The 21,261-nt window shown below is 34.6% G+C and overlaps 1 protein-coding gene and 1 long non-coding RNA gene across 7 annotated transcripts; one reads left to right on the top strand and one right to left on the bottom strand.

Moving 5' to 3' along the window:
- Positions 1 to 10,154: 10,154 nt before the first annotated feature.
- Positions 10,155 to 12,420, bottom strand: LOC140888858 (uncharacterized). Its single transcript, XR_012152099.1, has 2 exons — positions 12,183 to 12,420; positions 10,155 to 10,421 (listed from the first exon to the last, which is right to left on the bottom strand). It is a non-coding gene; the product is annotated as an uncharacterized lncRNA (long non-coding RNA).
- Positions 12,421 to 13,374: 954 nt separating this feature from the next.
- On the top strand, positions 13,375 to 16,356 carry LOC140892578 (probable LRR receptor-like serine/threonine-protein kinase RFK1). Of its 6 annotated transcripts, none has more exons than XM_073301513.1 (4): positions 13,375 to 13,573; positions 14,112 to 14,519; positions 15,137 to 15,311; positions 15,961 to 16,356. In XM_073301513.1, the coding sequence occupies exons 2-4, from the start codon at positions 14,423 to 14,425 to the stop codon at positions 15,977 to 15,979; spliced, it is 291 nt and encodes a 96-aa protein (XP_073157614.1). In that variant the 5' UTR covers positions 13,375 to 13,573; positions 14,112 to 14,422; the 3' UTR covers positions 15,980 to 16,356. The 6 variants fall into 6 exon arrangements, 4 of the variants coding, with proteins under 4 accessions (XP_073157614.1, XP_073157615.1, XP_073157616.1 ...); XM_073301514.1 differs by having other exon boundaries at positions 13,375 to 13,641; XM_073301515.1 differs by having other exon boundaries at positions 13,375 to 14,519; positions 15,961 to 15,989; positions 16,088 to 16,356.
- Positions 16,357 to 21,261: the final 4,905 nt, after the last annotated feature.

Genomic DNA, 21,261 nt, shown 5'->3' with positions numbered 1-21,261 from the left:
TAGTTATCAAGAAACTATAGGCATGGCTCCTTGTGAGGCATTGTATGGGAGAAGATGTAGGACTCCCCTACATTGGGATGTAGTGTGAGAGAGAGCTATTTTGGGAACAGAGATAGTGACTCAGACAGTGGATTTGATAGCCAAGATCAGGGACAGAATGTTGACAGCTCAAAGTCGACAGAAAATTTATGCCGATCAGCGGCGTAGAGATTTGGAGTTTGATGTAGGTGACCATGTATTTTTGAAGGTGTCACCATGGAAGGGTGTTATGAGATTTGGAAGGAGAGGTAAATTGAGTCCAAGATATATAGGACGATTTGAGATCCTAGAGAAAGTTGGGACTCGAGCTTACCGAGTAGCTCTACCCCCAAACTTGGAAGGTGTTCACAATGTCTTCCACATCTCCATGCTAAGGAAGTATGTGGCGAATCCTTCTCATGTTATTCGTCATGAGCTAGTGGAATGGACACTAGAGTTGTCCTACAAGGAGATGCCTGTTCAAATCTTGGATAGACAAGTTCGTAGATTGAGGAACAGAGAGATCCCGATGGTGAAAGTCCTATGGCGCAACCAATTGGTTGAGGAAGCTACATGGGAAACCGAGCAGGATATGCGAGCACTCTATCCTCAACTGTTTGGTAAGTCGAATTTCAAGAACGAAATTCTTTTAAGGAGGGTAGAGTTGTAAGGTCCAAAAAGTCCACTAGCTTAATCACGGGAAATTAATTAGATTATATGATTTAATGCATGTTATTTAGGTTATTTAATTTTTATGTTTAATTATGTGAATTATTATAATGCCTGAAATTTATGTGATGTGATATGTTTTTTTAAAAAGTTTTTAGGTTGGAATTACGTTGGGTCGTAGGGATGAAGCCAGCCTTGAGCAGTTATGAAAATTATTTTAATTAAAGTTTAAATTAGAGGCAGTGTATTTTATTTAATTGAGAGAGTTAAAAATTTTAAAAGCTTTTAAATGTAACTAATGGGCCCTGTTGGAGCCCATTAGTCACAAAGGAAATAAGCCCTCTCAAGTTCTCTCTCGCTCAAACACTGCGATCCAAGGCTAGGGTTCTTCATTCTCAAGGCTTGATCGTCCCATCGCTCAGGTTAATTCCAATCAATCAATTCAGAAAAGTATTTATTGATTTTGAAACCCATTCAAGAATATATGTATTTTCAAGGTAAAACCCTAGGTGTTTGATAGATGATCTATGCATGTTTTCTTGAAAATTTATGAGTATGTTGCTTGATTGTGATGCATGGAACATTACTGATGTGTTCGGTTCAATTTTATTGAGTTTTGAATGATTTGAAGGCAAGAAATCAGAATTTTGTGGAAACGTTGAAGGAAGATTTTTGATTCAAAATCTTTGAAATCGTTAGGTGTTTTGGTATGAATTATTTTGATGTTTTTATGGTATTGTATGGTATTTTGATGGAAGAGTGTTCCAAAACATCATGGGATTTGAAAAAATGCAGAAAGTATGAAATTTTCGGAAAAGAAGACGCGAAGGCGCCGCCTAAGCTGTGCGTAGAGCCCCCGCATATCTGCGAGCGGGCTGCGAGCCCGCGTTGCTTGTGCAGTGCGGACGCGCCGCAGGCTTGACCTCCCCACCCTTATTTACGTATTTTGGGTCCTAAAAATCATGATTTTGATATTTTAATGTATTTTAATTATTTTTAAGAATGTTTGTGAAAAAGTTTCAAGTTTTCGATGTCCAAGATGGACGGAATGACTCACGTGGATTGGTTAAGCTATGTAATGCATGTTATGTGAATTTCTCTTGAAAAACTAAATTCTCATGAAATGGTTTGAAGTTTGTAAGCATGTTAAGATAACGAGAAGTTTTACGAGCATGATTTTACGATAATATGAAACGTTATGATATAATAAGATGAATGTTATGTTTCATTAAATGATATGATGTTGTATGTGAATTTGTGGTGGCAAAACGAGACGGAAGATATAGGGTTTTGGATTTTCGGGATGAGCTCCGAAAGTGCCTTCCCAAAATACGTGCTCAATGATACAAGGTTTTGGACTTCCTTGTTGAGCTCCGGGAGTGCCTTCCCAAAACATGTGCTCAATGCAGGGTTTTGGATTTTCGGGATGAGCTCTGAAACTGCCTTTTCAAAATACGTTCTCACACGATGGTTGCCACAGATGCATTTATTTCATCACTTAAGATGGTAAGTTTTACTATGTGTTTATGTTATGTTATAAACTTTGAATTTCAAGTTTTTATGAAAAGTTTTTATGCATCCTTGTTGAGTCTTTAGACTCACTATACTTGAATGGCGCAGGTAACGATGATGTTGATGCATTCATTGATGACTACGTGGGCGGGCATGAAGAGGAGCCGAGGGTCGGTCCAGGGGGCGATGCATGAGTGCGAGACTTATGAATGAATTTGGTTTTAACAATTTTATGTTTTGATGGGAAAACAAGTTTTGAATTTTAAGTTGATGGCCATGTTTGGCAAAGTATTTTAAATGTTTATTTTATTATTTGTGCACTTTGAACACTCTTATTTAATAAAGAAGATGATGCTTCCGCAAAGTTTTTATTTTTCCCAAACTTTTAAGTATGTATGTTGAGTAACGCTCGGATTAAAAATTGGGACGTTGCAATCTTTCTCTTACCTTTGTTTCTAACGGAAGATTGGTTATGGTTGTTTGAAGATTTTTTATTCTGAAATAGCCTTACGAGAATTATTACCCACCTTATTTGTTTTTAAATATATCTCTTTGCTCTTCAAGTCATTCACAACAGTTTCTAAAGTTATCTTATCTCTGCCATACTTAATAGCATATTTAACATCATTTAAGAATCAAGAATAACATTTAAAAGAACAATAGTGTTGTAATCATCAATATTTTTTATCTCCTGTTTGTTTAATATCTTGAACTAATTTGGTAAAGAAATCAAGATTTTCATCAATGTCCTGTTTAAATCAAGTTTGAACCGGAAAAATTTTCAAGAAAAAACAATTTACTGGGCAACGAATTTTCAATATAAAGTCTTCTAATTTTTCACAAAGTTCCTTAGCAGATTTCATTTTACCAAATTTCCTTAACAAAGAGTCAGACAAGTTTAAGATTATAGAAGAATATGCAAACTCATATATTTTAGCCTTTTTATCAAGAGTTTCAGCAGCAGAATATGACAATTCTATCGCTTTGAAAACTTTTTGTTGTACCAAAATACCTTTCATTTTTTGCTGCCATATTGAAAAATCTTTTTTACCATTAAAAGGTTCGAGATTATATCCAATCATAGCCACTTTCACACAGAGAAAATACACAAGCAAACCTGTAGAATTACACACAGAAAACAGCAGGTTTTTCACACAGAAAACTGGTAAATTGCACAAAATCAAAACTAACACAATGGAAGTAACTATAGCCAAGGATATGAAAACACAAGAGTAACCAACAAGAACATAAAACCTAGGGTTCTACCAGCAACTAATGCCAGCACATAAATCTGCGGCAAGAGGTTACACTACTAAAGTAGTAAATTAGAGGTTCCAGCCAATATACCAAAGCGAAACCCTAAGTAAGAGTTTCGATCCCGACGAACCGAAGCGGCGGCACGGCGGACAGTTGGTGCGACGGCACGGCGGACAGCAACCAGCAAATAGCGGCTCTAATGCTATTGTTAGGTATTTGTTGTTCAGCTCCTTATAGCCATCTTCAGCTTCGTTCAACCTGCAAAAAAACAGAACACAAAGAAACCAGCAATAGTAACGATATATCAAGAAAACAGGGCTCAGACGCACTGAGTTTTGGCCTCTCTAGGACCACAGCAAACCACGACGAAGACCACAAAGGTTCCCATGCCAAACCAAGCTCGCTGACCCCTACACGCAGTCAAAATCCCACGCCAAGCGAGAACTATCGAGAGAAGAACACACTGTGAAGCACAAAGCAGAGAGAAAGGAAGAAGACACTCAGTCATCGGAGAAGAAGCACAACAAGCAACCTTCTCTCGCACTCTCCCTCTCTCGCAATCTCTCGCACTCTCCCTCGCGCTCGGCCACCTCACTCTTTCTCAACAGTAGAAAGAATCGAACGCCTACATCAACTTAGGGCAAAGGGGGTATATCAAATGGCCTGGGATTTATGGGCTGGGAAATAATAGAGAGTTGGGCCAAAGCCCAACAAGATTGAAGGAGAGGCAAAAGAAAAGAGGGTATTTGTAGAATGAAAATAAATCAAGGTAGTGTTTGAGATTGCTTCCAAAAACTTTTTTTTAATTTTATTTTTCTTTACAAAATTTTCAAAATTTTGTGAAGAAAATCTCAAAAGAACCTATTGGAAGCAATCTCAGACACTATAAATGCCAAACCATTACACTAAGGCCCTCAAATTTAATAAAATAGTAAGAGATATGCCTCCCAAACATTTGTTAGGGAAAATTTCTTAATTTTAGTCTTGTAAATTAATTTTTTATGGTATTTTAGTTTCGTAATTTATCAAAAAAAAAAATTCATCAACTAACTCGGAAAAATTGTAGGGTCCTTTTTCAACCAAAGTCACTGATCTTATGAATTTTAATTATTTGAAATTAATATTCTTTAACCCGGTTCATGTGCTCAGAATATTACCGAGTATATATATATATATATATATATATATATATATATAACAATAAATCTAATTAAGAAATAATAAAGTAAAATGGCTAGTTTTTTCCAACAATTTGGAATATTGTGTGTCATTTTGATTTATTTTTGCCTAGATATATTTTAATATTTATAAAATAGGATTCATGATCATTACATCATGATTCACATCGAATAATATCGATGCTTAATAAACAATATTCGAGTCTTCTAATGTGAAATAATGAAAATAAAAATAGCTAAAATAATTATTTTTTTCTACTAATTAACTTGTACAATTTTGGTTTTTAATCTATTAATTGTTAAAAAAAATTTACATACTAACTTTTTAATTTTCGAATGTTTTAATCTAATTTGGACATCTTGCTAACCTAGCATATATGAGGCAAGTGGAGGCCTAGGTCCAAAGAAGGGCCCAAAAATATATCACTAATGGCACAAAAAACATTAACCTAAGAATTTCACTCAATTATTAAACAAATGACTAAAGACTCGGCCAAATTCCTAAAAAATAATTTAAATAAACTAAATATAATTTCAACATCTCGATTAAACTGATCAAGATATTTTAGAGAATACGAGCTTCAATTGCAACAATTCAGCTACTTTCAGATTATAATAGAACTCTTTAAAGAGCAAACTTCAAGCATTCCTCCAGGTTTTACAAATCACTACAAGAAAAATGGTGATAGACAACAGTCATATGACAACATTTTAAAAAAAAAAACTGTTTTAAATTAACCGTTGTCTATGAACTGTCTTTTTATCGTTGTCTTTTGATTTTTTTTATGTATAAAGATTTAAGATAGACAAACGATGGGTTTTAATTTCTAGGCCCAACCCTAGCCTAGCCCCTTTTCTGAGTTCTCTCGTTCCAGCACGGATCTGCCGCCATCGCCGCTCCTGCTCCGGCGGAAAGAGACCAGCGACCACCCTAGATAATACCACAAAACCTCACGACCTTGGTTATGGCCTAGATCGAGTTTGGGAGCTAACACAAACTTCACTGAATAATGCAGATTTTTGGACCGAGCAGCGTACATTACCTCGCGAGATTTGGAGCACTTGAAGGAGAATGGGCGCAACCCTTGGCGCCTATGTCCTGTTTCTCAAGTTGAAGAAGTGAATTGCATACTGAGACTCATCCCCATTCGATCTGGAACGTTACCAAGCGTGCCATCGGCGTTGAAGTCAACAACAGGTAAGGATCGAGTGCACATACTCTTTTTGTATGGATTTTGTGCAAACATATGTTTTTTTATGCTGAATTTAGATGCCCATTTGACTATATCGTTTTATTTCCATGTTTTTTTTGTATATATGTGTGATTAGGTTATGTAAGTTGATACGGAAATGATCTTCTCTCAGCTCGTTTTTTTTCGATCACGAGAATTTTTGAAACGACCCTAACTCAACTTTAAATAATAATTAAATAAAAATGCAGATTTTAAGAAATTTTCGGCATGACCTATCTATTTATATTTAAGCCCGCCTGTCACAGACAACAACTAAAAACACAACCAACAATACTAAATAAACTAGCCCGATAAATGAACGAGAATCGAAGAAAAAGATTCTACATTCCAAACGTCAAAAGATTAAGCAACTACATAATTACACGCCCACAAATAATTCTAGAAATGTAAAGAATAATTCTAGAAATATTATCTTTACATTTAAATTTACTAAATTAACAAGATGAAAGATTTTAAAGTGCTAAAATAAAATTTTTCGGAAGACTGGCATGGTCAGAGGGATGTGTCGTGCCCGCATCACAGTCCACTCGATAGTCCTGCCCCGCAATCTCAATGATAACCTAAACCTGCACCAAGTAGATGTAGTGAGCCTAGGGACCCAGCAAGAATATGGGAGAAATAAAGAGTACTACATAAATACATGTACACGCAGATTAAAAATAGCTTGTAATAAAATACTTTGTGCCCTTAACTTAAACAAATGATTTCTTAAAAAATGAATTGAACATGAATAAAACATATGCATGGCTAAGTCGAACATAATACATATATCTGCATAAACTGTACTGAAATATAGTCATAAATACTTGAACTTAGATCCTTGGATTGTGACTCTGTGATTTCGATCATGATCATGGTTGCAGTGCACTATGCCGCAAGGAGGTCAGGATAACACCCAACCCAATCTTGCCCTATATTTGGTAAGGGAGGCCAAGATATCTCTCAGCCTCACACGAACACATGCTAAGGTAAAAACCCATAATGATTTGGTAAGGGAGGCCAAAACGTCTCTCACCCTCATACATACACATGATGACATGAATAACTGTAGTCACAATCATCTCACTTCGTTCGTAAAAAACTTTCTTTCATTCATGAATACGAGATTTAGCATGCATATGTAAATATGACGTACATGTAAATGTTTGATCGATAATCATGCAAATGACTCACACATGGATGACCGGGATGGTGATTTAGGGAGCAAACCAAGAATGAAAATCTAAACCATAATTTAGCGCTTAAGACATTTAGAGCGGTTCGCCCGTAAAATTTGTAACTTACTCGATTCTTATTCAAAAGAAATCCGCTTGAAACCACGAATCCGTGACACTTAGAACTAAATAAAGAAGTCATCCTCGGGGTATTATTTATATCCAAACATTTTATGCGAATTTATTTCCAGACAGCAAGCTTATCACACTAAAATTCTGCACCTATCCATTCCAATGTCTAGAACTCCACCCAAACTTAATCGAATTAATTCCCGCTTTCATCGACATATTCCTAACGTTCTAACCATGTCTAGAATCGAGCCCTTAACCAAATCATGGAATCTACCCAGCCTTTACCATGAGTTTCCGGGCAGCCCAACACCTTACAAAATTCTGCTCAACCATTACCTCACTACCCCTCTCATAACTTAACCAATGGACTCCAATTAACCATCCTACAACCATGACCATGACCACTCCTTAGAATCCCTCACACTTACTAAATCCAGCCCCTAACCAGCTCAACTCCCATCAAAAGACAGCCCCTAATCACTCTCCAAAACCGAGCCTCTACCATCCTCCTTACACGAATGCGCCTCAACCCTTACCACAAACTAACTTCAAGTCATTCTAATGGCTACCATGTGAGATACATTCTCACCCATGGTAGCCCCTAATCACCATCCAAGCAATACAAATAACAACACCCCATTTTTTGAACCAATCAAGGCAGCATCCACATTTCTGAAATTTTCGAAAATCTTGGCACCATAGCAAACACCATTTCAAATTCATAACTCAATTCAATCCTCGACCATAATCATGATAATAAGATCATTACTCGACAAAAACATGGCAAATAACCACCATGGCCAAAATCTCAGAAAGAACAGGGCACGACACTGAAGTTTTCAAAAAAATAAGAAAATGCATACACCGTTCAAATTATTAACTCGATTCAATCCACAATTAGAAACCATAATATGATAATTCCTCAAACGTAAACAGGGCAAAGTAGCATAATGAGATTTTTGAACAAAGAACAGGGCACCGAGATTTCTGGAAAAAAAATTTTAAAAAAAATGTAATGCATAAACACAACTCAAACGCACGACATAATAATCTACTTGGGGCCAAATGAAACCATAATCTTTCCTAGCAAAGAAATTAAAAAAAATCAAAAGGAAGCTGGAGCTCGATGCGGCCGAAGTGAGCTGGGAACAAGCTGAAAATCGAGCTCATTGGAGAGGAAATAGCTTCGACCAGCTCACCCAGAAAGTGTTTCGCCGGAGAAGAATGAAGATGGAGGAGCTGCGGCGGCTATGGAGGTGAAATCGATGGTGAGGAAAAGCGTGAGAGAAATGGGGAGATGTCGCGAAGTGTGAGAGCGTGTTTCAGGCGTAAATGGTGTGTGTGTGTGTGTTTTTTTTTAGGGTTAGTGTTATGTATTAAAATTGAGTGCGTAAGAGATAAAAACAAGTGCTACACATTTTTAAAAAGTGCTAATCAAACTTAGCAGCTTTGGGTCTTAAATTTAATTGCACCTATAAAATACACAAGCTTCAAAAAAAAACAAGAATAAAATACTTTAAATATTCTGATATCACAGCAACGAGTAAAATATTTAAATAACAAGCAGAGCAATTAAATTTAAGACCCAAAGCTGCTAAGTTTGATTAGCACCTATAAAATACACAAGCTTAAAAAAAAACAAGAATAAAATACTTTAAATATTCTGATATCACAGCAACGAGTAAAATATTTAAATAACAAGCAGAGCGATTAAAATAATTTAAACAAACTAATCAAATGTTTAAAAGCAATTTAAATAAATACACAAATGAAAATAAAAACCTTTAAAATGATTTGGACAAATAAAGAAGAAAAGATTTGAATAAACAAGTCTAAAAACTTTAAAATAATTTAAAATAACTAACCGCTAAACTTAGACTATTTAAAATAAACAAGTTGGACACTCGAAAATATTTAAACAAATAAGCTAAAAAGCTAAAATTATTTTAAAAAATAAACTAAACAATTAAAATCATTCAAATATGCAAGCTTAAACCTTTAAAATCTTTAAATCAAATAAGTTGAGACATAAAATAATTTAAATGAGTAAACTTAAACTTAAACTTAAATGAAAATATTTAAAACAATTAAGTTGCACGATAAAAATCATTTTGACAAATAACTTAAACAATCAAAAAGCATTAATTAAATAGTTAGCAAAATAAAATCATTTGAATAAATAATAAAATATTTTATTAACACCTAAACAAAATCATACTTGCCTGAACAAACAAAGAAAAAACTCAAACTATCCATAATAATATAAAACCAAGTTCGTAACACAAATCTTCACACGAGTTCGATTCACTAAATTAACTGAAAAAAAAGCATACCTCTATCAATTTTTAAGCAAACTATTCACTTAGTTTTATCCGACTAAATTCCATCCATAGGAGAATAAATTACAACCAGGACAGATCAATTAATATCTCCTAATACGCAAGTTTAATACTTACTCCTACAAACTCATCAAAATTATTAGTACTACCTAATAACTCAAACAACATCCGCGTACTGCCCAAAACCGGAAGGAATATTTATACACCAACTCCGTTTAACTTGAAACCGCATGCTAAAAAAATAAACAGTCAAATAGTACACTTTAAACTATAAAAGAAGTTTTTAAACGAAAATAAACACTAAACTACACACTTAAATAAATTAAACATCTAGTTTTGAAAATATTTTAAAAAGAATGTGACATCAAAACATTTAAAGTAATAAATCAATAACGACTACCATATAAAATTCATTAAAACTTACAAACTTTGAGGCGAGATTTCTCGAGTTTCTTGCAACCGACAGTAGGCACAACCCAAACCAGAACCATGTTCTGATACCAACTGAAACGACCCTAACTCTACTTTAAATAATAATTAAATAAAATGCAGATTTTAAAAAAATTTCGGCATGACCTATATATTTATATTTAAACCTGCCTGTCACAGACAGCAACTAAAAACACAACCAACAATACTAAATAAACTAGCCCGATAAATGAACGAGAACCGAAGAAAAAGATTCTACATAGCAAACGTCAAAAGATTAAGCAACTACATAATTACACGCCCACAAATAATTCTAGAAATATTATCTTTACATTTAAATTTACTAAATTAACAAGATGAAAGACTTTAAAGTGCTAAAATAAACTTTTGCGGAAGACTGGCATGGTCAGAGGGATGTGTCGTGCCCGCATCACAGTCCACTCGATAGTCCTGCCCCGAAATCTCAATGATAACCTAAACCTGCACCAAGTAGATGTAGTGAGCCTAGGGGCCTAGCAAGAATATGGGGAAAATAACGAGTACTACATAAATACATGCACACGCAGATTAAAAATAGCTTGTAATAAAATACTTTGTGCCCTTAACTTAAACAAATGATTTCTTAAAGAATGAAGTGAACATGAATGAAACATATGCATGGCTAAGTCGAACATAATCCATATATCTGCATAAACTGTACCGAAACATAGTCATAAATACTTGAACTTAGATCCTTGGATTGTGACTGTGTGATTTCGATCATGATCATGGCTGCAGTGCACTATGCCGCAAGGAGGTCAGGATAACACCCAACCCAATCTTGCCCGGTATTTGGTAAGGGAGGCCAAGATATCTCTCAGCCCCACACGAACACATGCTAAGGTAAGGAAACCCATAATGATTTGGTAAGGGAGGCCAAAACGTCTCCCATCCCATACATTCACATGAATAACTGTAGTCATAATCATCTCACTTCGTTCGTAAAATACTTTCTTTCATTCATGAATATGAGACTTAGCATGCATATGTAAATATGTCGTACATGTAAATGTTTGATCGATAATCATGCAAATGACTCACACATGGATGACCGGGATGGTGATTTAGGGAGCAAACCTAGGATGAAAATCTATACCATAATTTAGCGCTTAAGACATTTAGAGCGGTTCGCCCGTAAAACTTGTAACTTACTCGATTCTTATTCAAAAGAAATCCTATTGAAACCACGACTCCGTGACACTTAGAACTAAATAAAGAATTCATCCTCGGGGTATTATTCCTTTCCAAACATTTTATACGAATTTATTTCCAGACAGCAAGCTTATCACACTAAAATTCTGCACCTATCCATTCCAATGTCTAGAACTCCAACCAAACTTAACTGAATTAATTCCCGCTTTCACCGACATATTTCTAACGTTCTAACCCAATTCCAGACTCGAGCCCTTAACCAAATCATGGAATCTACCTAGCCTTTACCATGAGTTTCCGGACAGCCCAACACCTTTCAAAATTCTGCTCACCCATTACCTCACTACCCCTCTCTTAACTTAACCAATGGACTCCCATTAACCATCCTACAACCATGACCACGAAAACTCCTTAGACTCCCTCACACTTACTAAATCCAGCCCCTAATCACTCTCCAAAACCAAGCCTCTACCATCCTCCTTACACGAATGTGCCTCAACCCTTCCCACAAACTAACTTCAAGTCATTCTAATCGCTACTATCTGAGCTACATTCTCACCCATGGTAGCCCCTAATCACCATCCAAGCAATACAGATAACAACACCCCATTTTTTGAACCAAGCAAGGCAGCATCCACATTTCTGAAATTTTCAAAAATCTTGGCACCATAGCAAACACCATTTCAAATTCATAACTCAATTCAATCCTCGACCATAATCATGATAATAAGATCATTACTCGACATAAACATGGCAAATAACCACCATGGCCAAAATCTCAGAAAGAACAGGGCACGACACTGAAGTTTTCAAAAAAATAAGAAAATGCATACACCGTTCAAATTCTTAACTCGATTCAATCCACAATTAGAAACCATAATATGATAATTCCTCAAACGTAAACAGGGCAAAGTAGCATAATGAGATTTTGGAACAAAGAACAGGGCACCGAGATTTCTGGGAAAAAAAATTAAAAAATTTAATGCATAAACACAACTCAAACGCACGACATAATAATCTACTCGGGGCCAAATGAAACCATAATCTTGCCTAGCAAAGAAATTAAAAAAATTGAAAGGAAGCTAGAGCTCGCTGCGGCCGAAGTGAGCTGGGAACGAGCTGAAAATTGATCTCAATGGAGAGGAAATAGCTTCGACCAGCTCGCCCAGAAAGTGTTTCGCCGGAGAAGAATGAAGATGGAGGAGCCGCGGCAGCTATGGAGGTGAAATCGATGGTGAGGCAAAGCGTGAGAGAAATGGGGAGATGTCGCGAAGTGTGAGAGTGTGTTTCAGGCGTAAATGGTGTGTGTGTGTGTGTGTGTTTTAGGGGTTAGGGTTATGTATTAAAATTGAGTGCGTAGGAGATAGAAAAAGTGTTACACACTTTTAAAAAGTGCTAATCAAAATTAGCAGCTTTGGGTCTTAAATTTAATTGAACCTATAAAACACACAAGCTTGAAAAAAAAACAAGAATAAAACACTTTAAATATTCTGATGTCACAGCAACGAGTAAAATATTTAAATAACAAGCAGAGCGATTAAAATAATTTAAACAAACTAATCAAATTTTTAATAGCAATTTAAATAAATACACAAATGAAAATAAAAACCTTTAAAATGATTTGGACAAATAAAGAAGAAAAGATTTGAATAAACAAGTCTAAAACCTTTAAAATAATTTAAAATAACTAACCACTAAACTTAGACTATTTAAAATAAACAAGTTGGACACTCGAAAATATTTAAACAAATAAGCTAAACAGCTAAAATTATTTAAAAGAGTAAACTAAACAATTAAAATCATTCAAATACGCAAGCTTAAACCTTTAAAATCTTTAAATCAAATAAGTTGAGACATAAAATAATTTAAATGAGTAAACTTATACTTAAATTAAAATATTTAAAACAATTAAGTTGCACAATAAAAATCATTTTCACAAATAACTTAAACAATCAAAAAGCATTAATTAAATAGTTAGCAAAATAAAATCATTTGAATAAATAATAAAATATTTTATTAACACCTAATTCGCATAAAGGATTTAAATTAATTAAACCTAAAAATAATCTAATATTTATTAAATTTAGTGCATGTGATTTAGTAGATTTGATTTTAGGCGCCACAATTTTTTATGTATTTTCCTCAAAACAGTTGCTGACTGAGTGGAGTTTTTGCAAGATTTTTAGGTTTTAAGTTCATACGAGAACACTACCATGATAATTAAAGTTCGATAATTTAGAGCATCTCTTTTTAGGACTCAGAAAGCATTATATTTGGGTTTTGTCAACAACAGGATAACTTAAATGAACTCACAACTGAACATCTGGATGCATTTCCTAGCTTATCTGTATGTTTTGACAGATGCGTGTAGCACAAAGCTTCCTATCTACCTCACGAGGTTTGATTAAATCAAAGAATCTCATAAAACCGAGCAGGCATTGGTAATCTATGAAGTTTCCTGCTTTTGCTCGAATTTCATGGTGTATATGATCTTTATAAAGCTTTCCCTGTTGCGTAACAATTTAATTATCTTGTGGATTACTACTTATTATATTTCTTTTTTTTTTTGTAAAAGGGATTCCTGAATTTCAGTATTATCTTTGTTACTATATAAGTTTCTGGGATTGAATCTTGTTCTCTTTGGTTACTTTGTACTGCTCTTGTATCTGGGATTGGTAATTTTGTATGATAATTTGATGTATATTCCATTTTTGGTGAGTAAATGTTCTTACTGTGTATCAATTATGGATTCGTTTTCTTGTAATATCATCTCTTTACATGCAGTAGTTTAATTATTTCTTGCCAAATTAAGCTATAGAGATTATGAACAAATCATAGATCCGTATATTTAGTTATTCTTGGTTATGATTTTAATTCAGTGGGGAACTCGTATTGATCGAGTTTATGTGTGTTGCTAGTGCTTGGCTTTGTTCTTGATTCTTAGTTCTTTCTCTGCTGATCGAAATAACAAATAAGCAGGAATAGGGCAAGCTGCGGAAGCAACAAAATAACTTGCCCAAACAAATCCAAACATGCTACTACCAGCGTGAAGAAACCTATTATTTTGAGCAAAAAAAAAAAGCACATTACCAACTCGTACACATAACCAAGGAACACAACAGGCACACAAAGGATTTGAGTTGAGTCCCCCAACTTGCAGATGTAATTAAAGTCTCTACTAGACAGTATTTAAGTACTGAATTTCCTTTAAAAAGATTAATCATCACTTCGAAGCTATCTCGTAAACAAGATTCCCTATGTAAATAAATCTTGAATCTTCATGTTCGAGGATGGTGTTTGGGAACTCTGTGGCTGTTCTTTGTGTTTTTGCAGTTTGTTGTTTCGGGCTGCTGAAATTATCTGAGTCACGGGTGCCAAAAGAGGAAGGTAAGCGACTGAATTATTTATCCTTTTCAAAAAGTATGACACTTTTTTGGTGGATGCCCTGAACTGGATTGAATAAAAGATTTTTTTTCTTGATACCCAATATGGCAATATTGAATGAAAGAAGTTCAAGTAACAAGTGAGATTGTAGTGAGAACCGAGAAATCTTTTGGTGAAGAAAGCGATCAAATACTTTGTAAATACTGAGGAGTATGGTGTGGAGTTGAGAAAGTACTTGGCGACAAGTTACAATGGTATTCATCTTTTTTAAGTTCACGTGTTTATTTGTGTTTTGAGAATGAGATTTGGGCAAATCATGACTGAGGAGAGCATGTTTTTCATGCCGGTTGGATGATTTTCAGCAAAGTGGCGGAAGATAAATTGCCATATTCTAGGATATCCCTATGTTTAACTTGATCGGGAACTTTTAAGGTTAAAATTGATGGGAATTAATCTTGGACTATGTTGTATTTAATTTAAAATGGAAAGGAGAATTTTTTTACTAAGCACATGTATTTGGTATTTTTTCACATCAAGTACAATGTTATCTTGCAAGCTCTCAAAGTTTTGGCGACTTGTCTTCTCAACTTATCTCATGCTTTCTATTATTTTCTGATTAGTGGATGCCCTACAAAAAATTGCCAAAGAACTTGGCACAACATTTTGGAGATTCAATGCTGAGTTATGTAAAGTTGACATGGTTGGGATTTCACAAACTAATCCAAGTGGCTCCGATGGTTATGTCGATTGTGCTTGCAGTTTTGCCAGCAACATTGTCTGCCATGTTATAAGAATGTATGGTGCTCAAATATTCAGTTTCTTAGCCTCTACGTTGATTTAAATGTTCGCAATTATTATCTTAATTGATGCACGTCTGTGAATGTGAGTTTCATATAGCATTACATTTTCTAAAAAAACACATAGTACAAGTTACGATGGGTTAGTTGCAGCTGGTGGCATCACACCATTTTGAATTAAATTTGTCTTCTTTGGATATTTTCCATTTCGGATAAGATTTTGTTGGTTCCCCAGGAGTGAATATATGCATGTGCATGAAATCCTAGCTGCTTAATTTTGCAATTCTCAAATCCTAGGGATTCAAGTTTTTTTCTGTCTGGTTTTCATTTTTTCCCCTTTATTTGTGTTTGAATAAAAGATATAGACCTCTGTTTTGCATTTTTTTCATTTTTCAGTAGAGATTGTATGCATATGGCCTGCACACCACCCTGCAAGTTTGAATTTTTCTGGTGAATTTTATACTTTAGTACTTTCAAATTAAGCAGCTTCAGTGTTACATCCTTTTCTTGTCATTCATACTCTTCGGTGGAATTACTTTATTGGAATTTGAAATTCCTACCACGTAGCCTAATTTCAATTAGAACTAAATTCTCAACTGTGCACCTAGGTTATCTTCAATGAATATGGTGTTCTTACTGATTTGCAGGTTGTGTCTTGGTGCATGATCTAGCCATGGTGAGAGAACAGGAGGTTTCGATGCTTGCGATCGTTATGTGGAATATCTTAATCCTCTTGATTGATTGAGACTACTAATCCAAAAATGCATTTACCAGATCTGGTTCTGAAAACCATGATGAGAAACCAAAGTTGAATAAGTTGTCTATCACAAGAAAAGGAATAGGTTCAGGAGCAAGGGCAGAACGCATGGATGATGCTGATTCAAACTTATAGTGCTTGGTGTGTAGCAGAACGAGAGAGACAGCTGCGGAAGAGATGTAGGCGCCAAGGACAAGAAGATAAATTATGCCTAGGGGGAGGGCTTTAAGTTGATCAAGATATTAGCATAGTTTTTTTTTCTAGTGCGCATGAAATTATGATTCGAATTTAGGATTTTGAGTAATTTATAATATTAAAAATTTATATTAAATTTCATTTTTAAATTTTGTGTAATTTATAACATTGAAGAATTTTATATTATTTTTTTGTTTTATAATTGAAAAAAACAAGGGTGGAAAAACGTTATCTATTACATTTTTGAAACTGATGTTAATAGTCCAGTTGTTAAAAGTGTTGTAAAAGACAATGGTTTTTCACCGTTGTCTTTTAAGCAAACAACAACGGTTTTTCACTTAAACGACAAGAGTGAAAAACCGTTGTCGTTGGCTCAGGAGAGGCAGGCGAGGAGAGGCAGCCAACGGAAATGGAAACTGAGGAGGTTGCACAAGCATCGGTGGTGGTAGTGAGATTGGTGGAAATCCAGGTGGTGTAGTATAAGGCATGACCGTCGGAAAAGTTTATGATTGGAAAGTAGATACCAACGGTGGTGAAGAAGTCTCCGGAGGCTGTGGTTGTCGAGAAGATATTGTATCCGCCAGAAGGAGAAGTGTTTTTTCCAGCTTACAATCGAGGGACTCCAGATGTTTGGTGGTTTGATCATGCCGAGTATCAGAGCTCTGTTGGTAATCATCAAACTGAACTTGTAAATTTTTAAAGGACTCATCGAGAAGTTTGAGTCAAGTACCGTCGGCCATGGACGACGGGTCAATTAGAGCACCAATTGATATGTACACCTATCAAGATAACCAAAATAACTTACAGAACCAAGCATGAGGAAAGCTAGTAAATGAAATAGAATTCAAGATTTTCCAGAAGCTACTCATAAACAATGTATGAAATAAGCAAAACAATGAACATACAAAATAAAGAACTCTCTACTCTATTCTCTAGACGTTACTTTCTCAAAGATATATTCCCTGCAAAGTTTGTTAGCGGCAGCACTCGAAATCTTCTAGATGCTTGGGTGCTCTTCTCATGCGGTTGCTGACACGTGAGGTGTTCTCTTGAGCTTTTAATTGTGTATGGGTTGGTGCACCTTGATGGGCCATATCAACCGCGGTTGAAAAAAAATAGCAAATCGCACCGCATAATATGGTGTGGTGTCAATTTTATTGGAAAACCGCACCAGTCGCAACACATAAATAAATAAATAAATACTTTTAAAATTATTTATGATATATTAATATGATCATGGATATCATTTATATAATTTATTTTAAATTCAATAGAGTGATTTAAATTAAAACATTACCATGTGTGTATCTAATTATAATACCATGATTATGATAGAAATTCGAAATTTATGTACAGAAAAAGAAACTATATAATATGTCATATCAATTAAAAATTGACTTTATTTCATCAGATATGTTGTCCTCAAATTAAATCATGCAAATTTAGGGAATTTGGAAACAAAAAAATCATCCTTATGTTGTAAAATCTTAGGTTATAAATAAATATTTAACCTAAATTAACTACTAGATAAAATCATAAAACCTAATTTCAGTGTATTCCCTCACCGACCGTCTCTTAATTCCATCAGTTAAATTTATTCTTTTGTCTAAAATTTTTTCTTAATTCTCAACCTTCGGTCTATATTCTCCTTGAAATTTTGTCAAGACTTCAAGTCTATTGGAAAAGAGGTAATTCAATGTATCGATTAATATTCTAAATACAACTTCATAAACTTTTTGTTCTCTACAATTTTTTTTTTAAAACAGTTTTGTTTTTCCTTTCTTATACTATTTTTTTTAAATCTTGCATGTTGAAAAAATATGAGGAAATTTTTATACATTCCTTTGAGAATTTATTTCGTTTTTTTGCAAGTACTATACCTTGAAACCCGAAAGCAATTTTTGACGGAACATTCAATTTCAATTATGAGATTCCATGATTAAAAACTTGACTATTGTTTTATGTCATTTATTTTTTAATGATTTGGAATTTTCCATTGCATTTTTTTAATTGAAAAACAATCTTTATGTTTTCATGTCGCACTTAACAAAAAATATTATAAGTTAATTAAATATTTTAATATTAACTTATGTTTTTTGGTGTTATTGTATTCATAATGTATTTTTGTCTACTTGTTGATAATTCTTCTTTATTAAAAAAATCACAAAACTTCCCGAAACTATCCCAAACCGCATATCTACATTTACACGAAAAACCGCAATTATAACTATCTTTGAAACCGAACCGTGCATAGCAATTTGGTTTGAATTTCATGAAAATACTGCTCAAACCGTGTAATCACCTCTAATAGATTTGTATATAAAACTTGAAAAAACTAGGTTGGATTATTATCGTGCGTATAAATCAGACAGAAATGACATTTGAGTTTTATCAGGGCATTATTGATAGTATTGTTAGTGGAGAAACAAGAGAAAATGAAATTGGAAAAAGAATTGTGCTTCCAACAAGAGTAGTAACACATGTTACACATTATTAATTGCTTATCTCTCTTTTGAAGAACAGAAATGGTGAATACATTTTGAATTTTATTTAATTATTGTACATTTTGAATAAGTTTAATTTTTGCTCTTTTTCACATATTTAATTTAAATTATATTATAAATTACATATATGTACTCAAATATAATTTCACTGAACTGTTTTCATGTGCAACACACGTGTTGTTTCCTAGTTTTATAAGATATTTGAATAAATCTCTATATCAAGTTTAGATAATTAAAGAATGCAAGATTCAGAAACTCCATGTACGTAAAACTCACGCACAAAATCAATCACTAAATTATTAACACTGTAAATCCAAGAATATCCCAAATAAATAAAGAAATTCAAGACCCACATGCAGAAGACATCTCGCCCGAGCGCAACATTCGTTCGGTCGAGCGAGCGCCTTAAGATTTCTCGGGCAGAGTGTTTCTCGCTCAAGCGAGCATACACGTCCGCTCGAGAGAGCGCAGAAGAAAGTGTGAGGCAGCGTTTTCCTCGCTCGAGCGAGAATTCCGTCTTCTCGAACGAGCGAGATTTTCCGAAATTTTACACACACTTCGGCGTGTTGTGTGTGTGTGCGGGATTTTGATATTTTGATGTTTTTTTCCTATTTTTTTATAGTTCTAATTATACTAGGAAACTTTCTAGATGATATCTTTGATATCTTTAGGTATATTTTGCGTTATCTTTTATTTTTGATTGCAAACTATAAATACTTTTGTTATTTTCATTAATAAAAAATTCAGATTCAGTTTATACACAAATTATTGAAATTCTCTCAAGAATTTTATTCAAAGCTTTGCTTTGGCTTTTCAAATCAAACTTTCTCAGTTTAATTACTTGAAAGCGTTTGTCGATTGATTTCTCACTGAATATTGTCAGATACAAGTTATCTGAAGGTTTTCTTTGGTTTCAATTGTTGTGATTTCTGTTGTTAATCGTACCGTCGATTAAAGGTGGAAATCCAAAATCCTATCAATTTTACTTGTTTCAAAGATTGGGCAAAACTTTAGATCTTTTTTTTATTGATTAGAGGGTGCGATTCAAATTTGTAATAATGTTTGCTAATCTTACACATCTAGATTCATATCATTTGGTATCAAAGTCAAGGTTTTGAATCAAGTAAGTATCCTATCTAAATCTAGATCCGTTCTTCGTGTTCTTCGTTCGTCGTCTATCTCATATCAAATTTTCATGTCGTTTCTTTCAAACTTGTTATCCAAGTCTCGTGTCTTGTGCTACAAGTTATAAATTCAAAAAAAATCGGTAAAAAAAATTGTGGGAACGAAAATCTGAGAAAAAAATGTGAAGAAAAGTAGCTTGTAGCCAATTCCGTTGTCTTTGTACATCCTTGGGTGCGAGTCAAAGTCAATTCTTCCATAAAATTCCTTGATCGATTTTTCAATCTTTGTGAGTCAAATTTTCAAGCGTCTAAAAGTTTATAAACTTGAAGGTTTGATCCTTTACTCAACGAAGAAAAGCCATACCACAAATTTGAGTGAAAAAAAGGAGTGATTGAGTGATTCGTTTGGAGTGAACTGTGCGAATTTGTGTGAGGTAATTTATTACTAACGATTTTCTTGCAGGTACCATGAATCCTAATAAAGATGTTAGTGAAAGTGTGAACCAAGGAATTTCCAAGGTTCAAATGGAGGCGTTGATGGGACAGTTGACTAGGGTGATGAGATCGGAGTTAGAACCTCTTCATAAGCGGATGAGTAAATTAGAGGAGAGTAGTGGCAATGGGAAAAAAAATAAAAATAGGAAGAGGAATGATTTTGAAGACGATGAGGAGAGTTTTGATAAGAATTGGGATGGAGAGAGAAGAGTGCATGGGGGTAGACATAGGCGAGAAGCGGTACGTGAAAAATATGCGGAGGGCAGTAAGGAGGATGGGAATAGTAGTAGCATTAAGATGAAAATTCCAGCGTTTCATGGGAAATCTGATCCGGAGGCGTATCTGGAATGGGAGAAGCATGTGGAGGTTGTGTTTGATTGCCATCACTATTTTGATCTTAAGAAAGTGAGGTTGACAGTGGTTGAGTTTGTAGATTATGCATTAATCTGGTGGGATCAATTAGTGACCACTAGAAGGAGGTGTGGGAGCCGCCTATCGAGACGTGGGAAGAGATGAAGCGTGTCATGAAGAAGTGTTTTGTTCCTAACCATTATTATCGTGAAATGTACAGGCGTCTACAGACTTTGAGGCAGTGTCCAAGGAGTGTGGAGGATTACAACGAGGAGTTGGAGACCAAGATGATCCGGACCAACATCGAGGAGGATAATAAAGCCACAATGGCTCGATTTTTGTGCGGTTTGAATAGAGAAATCCAAGACCAAGTAGAGCTTCATCACTGTTTAGATTTGGATGAAATGGTGCATACGGCCATGATGGTGGAGCAGTAGCTCAAGAGAAAAGGAGCTGGACGATCTCTTTTAGGTGGAGGATCTTTGACTTCTTGGCGTTTGAACGTTGCAAAACGGGAGGACA

The sequence above is a fragment of the Henckelia pumila genome, chromosome 3 (assembly GCF_033568475.1).
Source record: "Henckelia pumila isolate YLH828 chromosome 3, ASM3356847v2, whole genome shotgun sequence".
NCBI classification, from domain to species: Eukaryota; Viridiplantae; Streptophyta; class Magnoliopsida; order Lamiales; family Gesneriaceae; genus Henckelia; species Henckelia pumila.
Note: the sequence above shows the minus strand (reverse complement) of the source record. Positions and strands in the feature narration are given on the sequence as shown.

What these genes read in the sequence shown, in the direction of transcription:
- LOC140892578 (XM_073301513.1), top strand. Translation starts at nt 14,423, where the DNA reads ATGGTGTTTGGGAACTCTGTGGCTGTTCTTTGTGTTTTTGCAGTTTGT. An exon ending in ACGGGTGCCAAAAGAGGAAG is followed by an intron (nt 14,520 to 15,136) that starts GTAAGCGACTGA and finishes TTTTCTGATTAG; the next exon opens with TGGATGCCCTACAAAAAATT.